The sequence below is a fragment of the Myotis myotis genome, unplaced genomic scaffold (genome assembly GCF_014108235.1).
Source record: "Myotis myotis isolate mMyoMyo1 unplaced genomic scaffold, mMyoMyo1.p scaffold_m19_p_3, whole genome shotgun sequence".
Classification (NCBI taxonomy): domain Eukaryota; kingdom Metazoa; phylum Chordata; class Mammalia; order Chiroptera; family Vespertilionidae; genus Myotis; species Myotis myotis.
The window spans coordinates 15,652,257-15,666,557 of NW_023416335.1; the positions used below are offsets into that span (position 1 = coordinate 15,652,257).

General features: G+C 37.9%; 1 protein-coding gene across 13 annotated transcripts in view; it reads right to left on the minus strand.

Annotated features, from left to right (window-relative positions):
* GTF2E2 (general transcription factor IIE subunit 2) overlaps positions 1–14,301 on the minus strand; it is a 97,433-nt gene that overhangs the window by 50,847 nt on the left and 32,285 nt on the right. For all 13 annotated transcript variants that reach the window (XR_004965672.1, XM_036296665.1, XM_036296669.1 and 10 more), the window contains 3 exons: positions 13,191–13,298; positions 11,301–11,483; positions 5,629–5,722 (listed from right to left, as the gene is read on the minus strand). Coding sequence is in view for 12 of the 13 variants with exons in the window: in XM_036296665.1 (XP_036152558.1) it covers positions 5,629–5,722; positions 11,301–11,483; positions 13,191–13,298 (385 nt within the window). In the remaining variant the exon portion in view is untranslated. The remainder of the gene's footprint in view (positions 1–5,628; positions 5,723–11,300; positions 11,484–13,190; positions 13,299–14,301) is intronic.

Here is a 14,301-nt window from a genome sequence, read left to right on the forward strand (position 1 = left end):
TTTATGATGGGTATCAGGCAAGCTGTTGAAAATTTAAAAAATAGGCCTATGTTTTGACCCAGCAATTCTACTAAAAAAAAAAACCCCACAAAACTACAATAAGTAGGTAAGTGCACATATATACTTATGTGCAAGGATTGAGCATTACTTATAATAGCATATATAAAACAATAAAAAAAACCAAACTAAATTTCTATCTGTGGAACATCAGAAAAATGGTTTAAAGTGCATCCATAAAAATGGAATAGCATATAGCCATTAAAAATAATAAAACAGCATCATAGACTCTAGGGAAGTAGCTACTGGGAGGGGTCCTGAATTTTAAGGATCAAGTTGAAACCGTTTAAGCTTCCAGGCAGAAAAAAACAAGATACCAGCAATAAGAGAAAAGTCAGATTGTCATCAGCTTTGGTGAAATACCAATAAACATTACATAACTATAAAAGGCCAGTGCAAATGTGGCCTCAGACTGCTAAATTGGCTTTGTTTCTTTGCTATCTGTCTAATCAAATGCAAAACTACAGATCCACTGAGTCAATCACATGATAGCTAAGTAAAGGTAAATAAGTAACCAGATAAGATTAAACACCTAGTATTTTGGTGCTTTTTTTATCTTTTCAATGCTACTAACAACAGCTAAGGTTATTGTTACTATTTTTTTTCAGGATTTATTTATTTTTAAAATCTTTATTATTGAAAATATTGCAAAGGGCCTTCCTCCCGCCCGCCCCCCACCCAATTAACCTCTTCCAGGCCGCTCCCATCCCACCGCGAGGCCCTCACCACCCCACAACGGCCTGTGTCCACACATTATGCATAGATACATACAAGTTCATTGGTTGATCTCTTCCCACCCACTCCCCCACTGTTACTAATATTCTTACTATGTGCCAGGTTCCATTCTAAGCTCTAAGCACTTTTATTTATATTAACTCACGTAATCCTCTTAAGGACCATGGGATACAGGTACGATTATTCCTATTTTATAGATAAGGAATCTCAGGCAGACGGGTTAAATATCTCGCCTAAGTTAGTAAGGGGCAGAGCTAAGATTTAAACCTACAGTTTGACTACTAAGACCATCCTTTTGACCACTGCATTTATACTGCCTCTAAATTAATAAGATCCTGATTTAAGGAAATACTAAATGCCTTTGTGAATTAGATACATACCTAGGTCCAACTATTCTGTGTTCACTCATTTATTTGATTTTTAAAATTACTATACAGTAAACTCTCCCCTTACTTATGCTATATCTCATTTTAGGATATTTGCTTCTATTACAGATAGAATAAAAGATGATTCTTCAGAGACTGAATACTTGCTCACATAAGATTTCTACTGTATAGCTAAGACTGCCACCTAGTGGGCCACAACAAAAATCTTTATCAATAAAATCGAGACAAAGAACTTTGAGGTGTAAAATACAAAACACACAAAAAAATAGGAAGACAAATATTAAGATACTAGAGGCCCGGTGCACGAATTCATGCACGGGTGGGGTCCCTTGGCTGGGCTGGCGATCGGGCTGTCTCGCCCAGTCCTGATCAAGGCCAATGGGGGCCACCCAGCAGGGGAGGGACCACGGGAGGGCTCCAGGGCATGTCCAGCCCTCTCGCCTGGTCCCCATTGGCCAGACCCCAGCAGCAAACTAACCTACCAGTCGGAGAGTCTTCCCCCTGACAGTCAGTGTGCGTCATAGCAACTGGTCGAGCAGTTAGACACTTAGCATGTTACACTTTTATTACATAGGAATGTATCAAGTTTCAATGAGACTTTTCTGGAAACTCACACATTTTCCATAATTAACAAAAACTCAGGTTTTTTTTAAATTAGTGATTTATGAAATACTGACGCTTTCAACTAAAAGAACAGTGCCTCACCCCTGAGGTTCCTGTGGGTGACTGTTCTTTCTAGGGCCTTACAGTACTGTATGAAGACCATAATGACAATATGCAGCATGTTGTACTATATGTGTTCCCATGTCATTCCTTCCTCAGTCTATAAGTTCAAGGACAGAAACCTTATTCACTTTAATGTCCCTTGTATCAATGAATGGCTTGAATGAAAAAGTGCATGAGAAAAGTTTGAAGAACCCTGGCCAGTATGTCAGTGCTTAGAGCATCAGCCCAGGACCAAAGGGTCTCAGGTTCAATTCCCAGTAAAGGGCATGCAACTGGGTGAAGGTTCGTTCTGCAGCCCTGGTCAGGGAGCCTGCAAGAGGCAACCAATCTATGTGTTTCCCTCACATCAATGTCTCTCTCTCTCCCCCCCGCCCTCGGCACCCCCCCCCCCCCGACCTTCCCCTACACTCTATGGAAAAATATCAACTAAGGATTTTTTAAAGAGAAGTCAGAAGACAATCTATCTTAATTTTTCCCTATTTTATAAACATAAGCTGTAACTTTTTAAAAATCCTCACCAGAGGATATAGTTTTTTATTACTATTGATTTTTAGAGAGAGGTAAGGAAAGTGGAAAGAGGGGAAGAGAGGGAAGAGAGAAACAGAAACATCAATGTGAGAAACATCTATCTGTTGCCTCCCCTACATACCCCAAACAGGAATCGAACCCATAACCTAGGCATATGCCCTGACCAGGAATCGAACCCACAACCTTTTGATGTACAGGACAATGCTTCAACCAATTGAGCAACCGGGCCAGGGCCATAAGTTGTACCTTTAATAGAATTCTCAACCCTGGCAATTTGCTCCCCAGGGAACATTTAGTAAGGTCTGACACCTTTTTGATTGTCACAATTTGAGGGAAAGTATGCTACTGGCATCTAAAGAAGTCAGGGATGCTGCTAAACATCCTATAGGGTACAGTGACAACCCCAACACCAAAAAACATTATTCAGCTATAAATATCAATACTGCCAAGGTCGAATAGCCTGCTTCCTCCCAACCATCTTTCCTAGAAAGTATACAGAATAATGAAAAATACCAATTTACAATGATAAACTGAGCCTAGAACCCAACTGTTTTACATTAAAAACTTACTTTTATATTGGTTTAATACACACTGGATTTTCTAGAAACATACAGTATATAATGTATATAGAATATATTATAATTAACCTTTGTAAATCAAAGCTGCACTTTGTATTTCTCAGATATTTAAAAAGAATTCTTTATCACATAAGGAAAATACCAATTATGACATACTAGAGGTCCGGTGCACGAAATTCATGCACGGGGCCGGGGGGGGGGGGGGGGGCGGCGGTTCAGCCTGGCCTGCACCCTCTCGCAGTCCGGGACCTCACTCCTTACTGCCCACCTGCTCACTGCTCCTTAATGCTGCCGTGAGCCCGGCTTCTAGGTGGAGCAGCAAACGCACTGACCACCAGGGGGCAGCTCCTGCGTTGAGCATCTGCTCCCATGTGAACAGTGTGCATCATAGTGACCTGTCATTCTGCCCTTTGGTCGATTTGCATTTTAGGCTTTTATAATATAGTATAAGTTGCCAATGCATCACAACTGTATAGTCTATTTGTAGCCAGCACATTGTGAACCAAAAAAACACCACAAAAACAGTTTTATGAAAAGTAACTTCACAGGGTAATCTGATCATATCAATTCCTAACTGGGCAGGTCATGATGGGCAATCATATAACTTCTTCAATAAAGGTTTTATCTTTTGTCTTAAGCAAGCCCTGTCCATGTTTCTGTGCATCCAGTCTAACATACCTACCTTTGAAAGGCCTCTTATCAGACCCTTCCTTCTAAAAGTGTGACCACCCTGATGAAAACACACCATCTTGTTAACTATCCTGTAATCCAACCCCCACCTTGCTTTCTCTTCCCTTCATGTATAACCTTCCTTAGTTCCAATCATAAAAGCTGCTACAAACTGTCATTTCTTAGAAGAATTTTCTCTCAGTCTACTGAGATCTTACTTCCAGGTGTTATCTTCTATTTGGCTCAAATAAATTCTTATAAAAAGTCTCTACAGGTCTGGATGTTTCTAACATCCAAAATCCTCTACATTTAGCAAGATAAATGAGGCATATAATATGAGATCAATAACTACATGTTGGAGCTGCTGGTGAACAAATGAAGATGAGGGAAAATGGCGTGCTTTAAGACAGCAGTCGCCAATGGGTGGTCCATGGACCACTGGTGGTTCGTGAGATCCGAAAGGTTGGCGACCGCTGCTCCAAGAGACCAAGAAAGATCCTTGCCCCTTCCCACGTATTATTCCCAAAGCATCCCTCCCATCTGGCTGCTCCTGAGTTGTATCCTTATATAATAAACAGTAATCTAGTCTCTAAGAATGCTCACTCTAGGGACACTCCCTCTCAGAAACCAGCCAACCTTCTGTGAGAAGCCTGAGTCAAATGGAAAAGCCCAACCAAGCTCTCAGCCAAGCAGTCAACTGCCAGTCATCAGACATCGTGTACAGCTGAGCCTTCAGCACCAGCTGCCATTTGACTGCAAACACAAATATTTAGAGATGCCAAGTAAGAATTGCTCTCAGTTGAGCCCAAACATGGAATGAAGATAATTATTAATAAGTTGTTGGGTGAATTCACTACATTTGGGGTGAATTGGTACATAGCAATGGAAAACTAGAATACCTTCTTATTCAATCACTTGCTGTTTTTGTTTAGTGTCTTTATCACATGTATATATCATTAAGAATAAATAAAGCCCTGGCCGGTTTGGCTCAGTAGATAGAGCCTCAGCCTGAGGACTGAAGGGTCCCAGGTTCGATTCCGGTCAAGGGCATAAGCCTGGGTTGCGAGATAGGTCCCCCTTAGGGGACGTGAAAAATCTTAATAATAATACACTGGATAATGATAGTTCATGTAACTTTTGTTTTATCTATTTTTTCATTTATGTTAAAACTATTATTTATTCTAAATAATTTAACAAAGAAAAATTACTATAAAATGAAGAAACTTAAAAATTTTCAGAGTCCTGAATATTGTGATACTTTCACAAAGCTACAATTTTATATAAAATAGTATGCTTTCTAAAAGTTGCTTAAGATTTTACAAGGTTTTTTAAAATAGTACTGATGTATTTGTCAGTGAAGGCAAAATCCCACTGATCTGATCCCATCCTAAGTGTGTTTAGCATTACAGCATGGACGGAATTATCTGTTCATCCCAATGCTTCAGAAAGACAAACCTCTAGTTCCCATCAAAAAGAAAAGAAAAAAGTAATCTCCCTCCTTATCCAATATGATCATCAAAAGAGCAAGTTACTTAAGATAGTATCAGTTACCCACAACATTTTCCCAACCTGCATAAAGTTTTCATATCAAGATATGAAGTAATATTTATAAAAATAAAATCATCAAGAAATAACTCTTTTTTTGGTAAAACTGAACTATAAGCATAAGAAATCATAAAATATAGGCATCATGCTATATAGACAAACTGCTATGCTATGACTGAAAGTGCTACAATTAACCTAAACTCTTTCAAATTACAAATTGTGTTCTGAGAATCAATGTTAGGAGTTATTAGCTCTGTTCTAAGAGATGACAATGCTAAAAAAACAAACAAATAAAAGCAGTATTATAATATTTTAGTTGTAATTGTATTATATTATAAATTTTGTCACCTTAAATTTGTAACATACTTGCAAACTAAAGAAAGTATTATTACAGAAAAGCTTACCTTCGTCCACAGAAAACTGACAGCTTTTATCATTGAAGAAAAGAATTTTCTTCTTATCAGGACGATTTACAAATAATATCTGGTCCCCTAAGGCCTTAAAGATAAAGAAAAATTTTTCAGTTAACTCCATATTACTTTACCAACACCCTATTATTTTTCTTTCTTCCTTTTTTTTTCTTTTACAACAAAGGACTCCCATTTCTTTTAAACCCTCAGTAAATCAATTTCAGTTCTTGAGTTTTTTGAGCAGTTCTGACTATAATTAAGGGTTGCTATTTCAAGACCTTTATTCTTAGAGGTCTTCTAAAGTTCAGAAAAAAATACCTATTTTAAAAGAAACCGAAAAAATTCAGTATGTGTGGCAATTACAATTTGGTCCACGGGAACTTTTTATTAATCTAAGAAAAATGGTAGGGTATTTTAGTGTTTTTACTTTTCCTTCTACCTTCAAATATTTTGCTACTTACTCATCATTACAACCTTAATTATTTCCAAGTATGTTTTAAAAGCTAAAATAAGAAAATGGAAGAATGATCAAATCACCTAGAATTGTAATGCTATAGTGAAATAGCCACGTTTCAGTTTTCTTATTGGCCAAATTACTGTATCATCCAACAAGAAAATATAAAAGACTAAGGAGACTTCGTTGTCTTTCACCTTTCTTGAGCGCAACTGACAATTCAGAGTTTATTTTCTACTACTCAGAGCAAAGACAAGAAAACTGAGAGATGTTTCACTATTATTAATGAGTAAGAACAAGAATGAAAAAGCCCTAAGAGCAGCACTTTAGACCAGTGGTTGCCAACCAGTGGGCCATGAGTTCTGAAAGGTTGGCGACCGCTGCTTCAGACTCTAATGACAGTAAAATGCATCACAGAAATGGTCTCAAACTAGAAGTGCTTAGATGACACCACCACAGATGAATAATCTCAAGCTTACAAATCATTGTGAACAACATATTTCTAAAGACATAAAGGAAATAAAGTATTTTTACCCAGTTAGTTATTCAACAGGAAGGACTTCATCATACAATACTGTGTGGTAAGAATCTTTGCCATCTCACTTTGCTAAAAAGACATATAATAATATTCTTGCATCTTTCTGATGTTTGCCAATATATACTTGGTACAGAGGCTTGCTATGCTAAATCCTTATTAAAATGTTGAATAAACCTGTTTTTCACCATCCCTTTATTATTATGTAAATTATTCATAACATGGCTTAAAATATTTTTGTAAATAATAAAGCAGACTCCATTGCACCCAGGTAGTAAGAACAGAATAAACATTCTGGGTTCAAACAATTTAGAAATAATCCCTCCTAAAAATAAAATAGACTGTGCTTTTCATGACCTGTTAAGCTCTAATCCTTAGGGAACACAGCCACTAAAGAAAAGGTGTCAGAGTAACTTTACAAAATTGTTTAAAATAGAATAAGCAATTACCAGTTGATGCCACTGTTCTACTTAAGAATGTTATGAAAAGCCTACTGCATAGTAATGCTGGTCCCTATGAAAACTGGGAGGGAAAAACAAACGAACAGCAGGAAACACACCTAGCACTCTCACCCGTTATGCTAGAATTCAGTAGTTCGATGTTCTTAACATCTATAAAGTACATAATTTATACCCTTTGGACACATTTTATTTGCAGCATTTCTGCAGGTTAAGCTTACCAGTAAACTTTTTAAGTTAAAAATCTTAAAAGGGGGAAACCAAGATGGTGGCATAGGTAAACACCGGAAATTGCTGCCTCAAACAACCACTTCAAAAATACAACTAAAAGACAAAACGGACATCATCCAGAACCACAGGAAGGCTGGCTGAGTGGAAATTCTACAACTAGAAGGAAAGAGAAAAGCACACTGAGACTCAGAGGAGCAGCGGAGGTGGAGTGCAGAGGTACGGAGGCGCAGGCAGAAAGGGCTGGCAACTGAGGATGCGGTTGTCATTTTCAATCGGGAGGGAGTCTCAAGCTCCCGACTGCTCTGAATTCCAGTTCCGGGTGAGTCTCTGGGGACCCAGACTCATACAGGGAGAAACTGGACTGTCTGGCATTGGCGGAACTCGAGGGCGGCTTTCTCTCAGAGGTGCTTCCAGCGATTACGGGGACACTGAGACCCGGGGCCTCTTAGGGTAGGACTGAGGATCAGCCATAGATGTTTGCTCTGCCCTGTTGATCCCGAGACCCCGCCCCACCCAAGTTGCAAGCACAGGCTTTTGCAAATGAAAGGCCTGGCCCTTTGCAATCTAAAAATTACCTAACAAACTGCAGCTGGGTCAGAGAGACCCAGAACTTCCAAAAGAAGGCCCAAGGTCCCACAGCAGCTTGCATTGCTTCACAGCTGGGCCTCATTTGTGCGCCTCCAAACCCCAAACAAAGAAGAGGAATCTGCAGATCTTTCCATAGCTCCTGCTGGGTAGCCTCAGGCAGAGGCTAAATTAGCACCTCCTTAGAGATCCAAGAGTCAGTGTACCCAGTGGTCAGAGTGGGACCATCCAGATTACAACTCCTTAGATCCATAAGGGACACACTCAGGGGGCAGACTCAGTGAGCACCAAAACCCCATTGAAACAAGTCTTGCCCCATAAGGGTGTCTCCAGAACAGCAGTTCTCCCACTGCAGACACAGCTGATTCTCACAGCCAATTGGCCTGGAGGTCAATTCCTCCCAGTGATACCTACAACAATCAAGGCTTAACTACAACAAGACTGTACACAAAGCCCACAAAGGGGTGCACCATGAGTGTCCACTCAGGTAATTGGGGAGGCTGAGCCACTGGGCCCTATATGACACCTAGCACAGAAAGCCACTCTACCAACACAGGAAAGCATAAAAAGTGCGGAGACAGAGAAACAGGCCACAAATGACAGAAATGGAGGAAAGCAAACTACTGGATACAGAATTCAAAACCACACTTTTAAGGTTTTTCAAGAACTTTCTAGAAACCGCTGATAAATTTAGTAAGACCCTCAAAAAGACTGGTGAGATCGCCGATAAATGTAGTGAAACCTTCAAGAAATCTAGTGACACCCTCGAGGTTATGAAAAAGGACCAACTAGAAATTAAGCATTCACTGACTGAAATAAAGGATATTATACAGACTCCCAATTGCAGACTAGAGGATCGCAAGAATCAAGTCAAAGATTTGAAATAGGAAGAAGCAAAAAACACCCAACCGGAAAAGCAAAATGAAAAAAGAATCCAAAAATACGAAGATAGTGTAAGGAGCCTCTGGGACAGCTTCAAGCGTACCAACATCCGAATTATAGGGGTGCCAGAAAAAGAGAGAGACCAAGATATTGAAAACCTATTTGAAGAAATAATGACAGAAAACTTCCCCTACCTGGTGAAAGAAATAGACTTACAAGTCCAGGAGCGCAAAGAACCCCAAACAAAAGGAATCCAAAGAGGACCACACCAAGACACACCATGAATTAAAATGCCAAGAGCAAAAGACAAAGAGAGAATCTTAAAAGCAGCAAGAGAAAGACAGTCAGTTACCTACAAGGAAGTAACTATATGACTGTCAGCTGATTTCTCAACAGAAACTTTGCAGGCCAGAAGGGAGTGGCAAGAAATATTCAAAGTGATGTATGCCAAGAACCTACAACCAAGATTAGTTTATCCAGCAAAGCTATCATTCAGAATTGAAGGTCAGATAAAGAGCTTCACAGATAAGAAAAAGCTAAAGGAGTTCATCACCACCAAACCAGTATTATATGAAATGCTGAAAGGTATCCTTTAAGAAGAGGAAGAAGAAGAAAAAGATAAAGATACAAACTATGAACAACAAATACACATCTATCAACAAGTGAATCTAAAAATCAAGTGAATAAATAATCTGATGAACAGAATAAACTGGTGATTATAATGGAATCAGGGGCATAGAAAGGGAGTGGACTGATTATTCTTGGGGGGAAAAGGGGTGTGGGGGGTGCAGGAAGAGACTGCACAAAAATCCTGCACCTATGGATGAGGACAGTGCGGGGGGTGGGGGGGGGGGAGCTATGGGGGAAAAAAGAGGAACAACTGTAATAATCTGAACAATAAAGACTTAATTAAAAAAAAAAGAAATTGGGTGAAAGGTACATATAATATGCTGTAGTAATTTATAGGTTTTTTTACATGTATGAGATTATTTCAAATTAAAATATTAAAAAATTAAAAATTAATAAAATATTAATTGAAATGTAAAAAAAAACCCATAAAGAATGAAGAGTGTAGAAATGAAAAATACATTATCATAAATAAAAAATTCACTAATTGGGCTTAACAAATTGGAAGTAAAGAAAAGTTAGTGGACTTAACAATAGATCAATAGAACAAACAAAAAACAGGTTGAAAAAATATATATAAACAGAGCCTCAAACTTGTGGGATAACACGTAACTGAATTACCAAGAGGTAGAGGAGAGAAAGGAGCAATTTTTTCCAAGAGGTAACAAAAATAATGAACCTGCTTACAGGTTAGCATCGATCATCAGTAACTATGAAGAATAGAGCAGCCTTTCCATGTGAGTTCCAAATTTAAACTGGAAATGTAATCCGTATGACTTTCTTTTAAATTCTGCCGAAACCGGTTTGGCTCGGTGGATAGAGCGTCGGCCTGCGGACTGAAAGGTCCCAGGTTCGATTCCGGTCAGGGGCATGTACCTGGGTTGCGGGCACATCCCCAGTGGGAGATGTGCAGGAGGCAGCTGATCGATGTTTCTCTCTCATCGATGTTTCTAACTCTCTATCTCTCTCCCTTCCTCTCTGTGAAAAATCAATAAAATATATTAAAAAAAAAAAGAGAGATGAACTAAGTGCAGCACATTTAAAAAAAAAAAAAAAAATTCTCACCCAAGCATGTTTTTATTGATTTTTGAGAGAGACATCAATGCAAGAGAAACATACATCAGTTGCCTCCTGTATTGTGCCTGACCTAGAATGGAACCTGCCACCTTTTGATGTATGGGACAATGTTGTAACCAACTGAACCACCCAGCCAGGGCAAAACCTTCCAGAAACATTCTGAAGAGTCAAAAAATCACAAACAAAGCCCTAGCTGGTTTGGCTCAGTGAGTAGAGCATTGGCCTGCGGACTGAAGGGTCCCGGGTTCGATTCCAGCCAAGGGCACATGCCTGGGTTGCGGACTCGATCCCCAGCGTGGGGAGTGCAGGAGGCAGCCAATCAATGATTCTCTCTCATCATTGATGTTTCTATCTCTCTCTCCCTCTCCCTTCCTCTCTGAAATCAATAAAAATATATTTTAAAAAAAAATCACACACACCACCACCACAAAAGGGAGCTGTCACAGGTACACAAAAATGGCTGTGCTCTGTAGCACAAGTACAAATTTCAAATTTTCAACTGTCCTACCACAACTCCAAGTATATATGATAGAGGCTGTAAAAATAAAAATTTAGCCCCAGTCAGGTGGCTCAGTTGGTTGGAGTATTGTCCTGTACACCAAATGATTGTGGTCCAACCCGGGTCAGGATTCATATGGGAGGCAACAGATCAATGTCTCTCTCTCACATCAATGCTTTTCTCTCTCTCTCTCTCTCTGTCTGATATTCTCAGGCAAAGATAAAAATAAAAATTTAAAAATTCTTGCTATTTTTTTAAAACCAAAATGACATTATTAATTCAAATCATATTAAGGCATAGAAAGAAAAGAGAAGTTACCTTGACAGCTTTCTGGGAATTGGGCAGTCCTTCCTCTATGTCTTCTAGAAGAATTCCTCCTAAGCCTCGCTGGTCATGCTTATCTAAGAGCCTAAGCAGAGCCTTCTTATCTTTTAAGTTGTACTTGGGCTTGAAGGCATACTTCCCATCTATTACTTCAATTTTGGGATTATTGACTAATGCCTGTAACAGTGACACAATTTGAATATATTAACAAAAGAAAAGCTCATATATACTTTCTTAAATTCTACTAATTATTTTAAAAATATAATACCCAATTAATGGCAAATTAAAAGCATCTTATGAATATCAACTGGATCTAAAATACTGGACATCCAGGATCCAAAATAATAAACTACAGAGATCAGCATGGTGCTCACCACTTTTTATAAAAGAAACTTTATTAATTATATAAATTATTTGGATGAGAAATAAACCATTTTATCACAACTACTTTGAAGAAAGCTATACCCATATTCTTTTGGAAAACCAAAGGTAAGAATCAATAAAACAGCTATTAACATTAATAGACAAAGTGAACTGGGTATTGCCTACCCTATCCTCAAAGTTTAGTTTATTGCATATTGCCATTATATGATAAACACTACCCTGGGATGAAGATATCAACAGTCAGTCTGCCCCACTTGGTATCAAATGGCACTAGCTAGCAACTGTGGAACGAAATGAAAAGGACCAAGCTAGTGAATATAAGAATGAAACTGAGCAGGAATATAGGAATTACTGAATATGATTATGTTCCTAGTCAGTTCTGTTGTACAGCAAATATCAGAAGAAAACTCTTCAAGAAAGAGCAACCCTGCCCTAACCGGTTTGGCTCACTGGATAGAGCGTCAGCCTGCAGACTCAAGGGTCCCAGGTTCGAGTCCGGTCAAGGGCATGTACCTTGGTTGTGGGCACATCCCCAGTAGGGAGTATGCAGGAGGAAGCTGATAGATGTTTCTCTCTCGTCGATGTTTCTAACTCTCTATCCCTCTCCCTTCCTCTCTGTAAAAAAAATCAATAAAATATATTTAAAAAAAAAAAAAAAGAAAGAGCAACCCTATTTTCTTTTGCAGTTGCCAGCCTGACCCTGAAAGGAGAACAAAAAGAAACAAAGGAGGGAAAGTAAAATAGTAATAAATGTAATCTTTAATATCTGTAGTCTGTGAAATTCCAAGATTAGGTCTAGCAACAAAATTTAAATGTGGATTACCCCTATTTGTATATCATTAATACAATGATAGTGATTAACTGGTTCATTTATATTATGAAAATCAAGAACAACATTCGCTTGGTAAAATAAATTAATTGAATTATATTTCAAGAATTTTACATTTGGTCTTTAAAATATAGCACTGGTCCTAGAAAACAGTCTTCTTAATTGTGATTTCATAATTAAACAGAAAAGAAGCAAATATCTGAATTTTTAAATTGCTATCCATTTCCAAATTAGTATGGTCAGTGATTGGTTTGGGGTTCCTTTTCTTCCAATGCTGTGTTTACATACACAATGTTCATGATTACCTAGTAAAGGTAAAATGCAGCTGATCAATGATTCTCTCTCATCATTGATATTTCTCTCTCTCTCTCCCCCTCTCCCTTCCTCTCTGAATAAAAATATTTTTTAATTAAAAAACAAAAATAAATGGAATACAATGGCTGACTTTTTATAACTTTTATGCTAAAGTCTTTGACATTTTTAAAGATATGTAAGATTATATGAAAATCAAATAATCTTAAAAGATGTTATGTTTACAAAACACTCTATACCAATTCTTTTATGAAAAAGTAAAAGCAATTACCACTTTCAGTATATTAAAAACCCTCGTTACAGCATATATTTCACGGTAATCAACTAATTTTTTTACAATATTTTAAGCCTATTCTTACCTCAGACATTAGCCATTGTTTCTGCTTGAGTCCAATATCTAAATGTTGTGTTTCATCCAAAATTTCTTCTAAAGTTAGAGGATGTGTATCTCCTCGCTGATGACGCGTCTATTTGGGGGGAGATAATATTGGAAGGCAGTTCTTCAATGCTAGATGCATTAAATAATAGTTACAAGCAAATCATTTCAGCAATGTAAAGCATGGATTATGTGAAGCAGGACAATTATAGTGATGAAAAGAATGGACTATAAAATCAGACAGAACCAGGTTCAAACTCAGAGTTCTATAAATTCAAATGTTAAACTGAGGGAAAATATTTGCAACATTACCAGAAGCTAATCTTCCTAATATTTTAAGGGTTCCAAAAATCTAACAGGAAAATGACCCAAAGACAGGAAACACATAAATCACAGAAAAAGAAATGCAATGACCTTAAATACGAAAAGATACTCAACCTATACCAAGAGATTTTTTCACCTATTATGTTGGCAAAAACATAAGGCTGTAAGAAAATAGGCCCTTCACACACTACTGTTATGAATACTAATTTGAAGAGCATTTGAAATCTTCTCCCCAGCATATGTCTGCAGTTTGACTCAAATAAACTCATAAAACATTTTTAATACTGTTTTGTTTTGTTTTTTAAAGAGAAAAAAAACACATCAATTTGTTGCTTCACTTATTTATGCATTTTTGGTTGATTCTAGTATGTGCCCTGCCTGGGGATTGAACCTGCAACTTTGGTATATCATCAGGATGTAGCTCTAAACCAACTGAGCTACCTGGCCAGGGCAAAAAAATACTAATTGATACAACTCCTAGGGAGGGCAATTTTATAACATAAATATATTTAAACCCTATGACCCAGCAATCCCATTTCTAGGAATCTGCCTTACATAGAAAAGTGACAAGGTTGCACGCAGCAGCATCATTTCTATAAGGAAAATATTAGAAACAACCCATGTGGCCGATTAAATAAACTAGCACATCTATGCTACTAGACAGATATTAAAGAAAATGCAGATGTTTTCTATGCACAAATTTCAAAAGTTGTCCAGGACAAATTATTAAAAAACATATGCAGACACCAAATGTCGGTGAAGATGTGAAG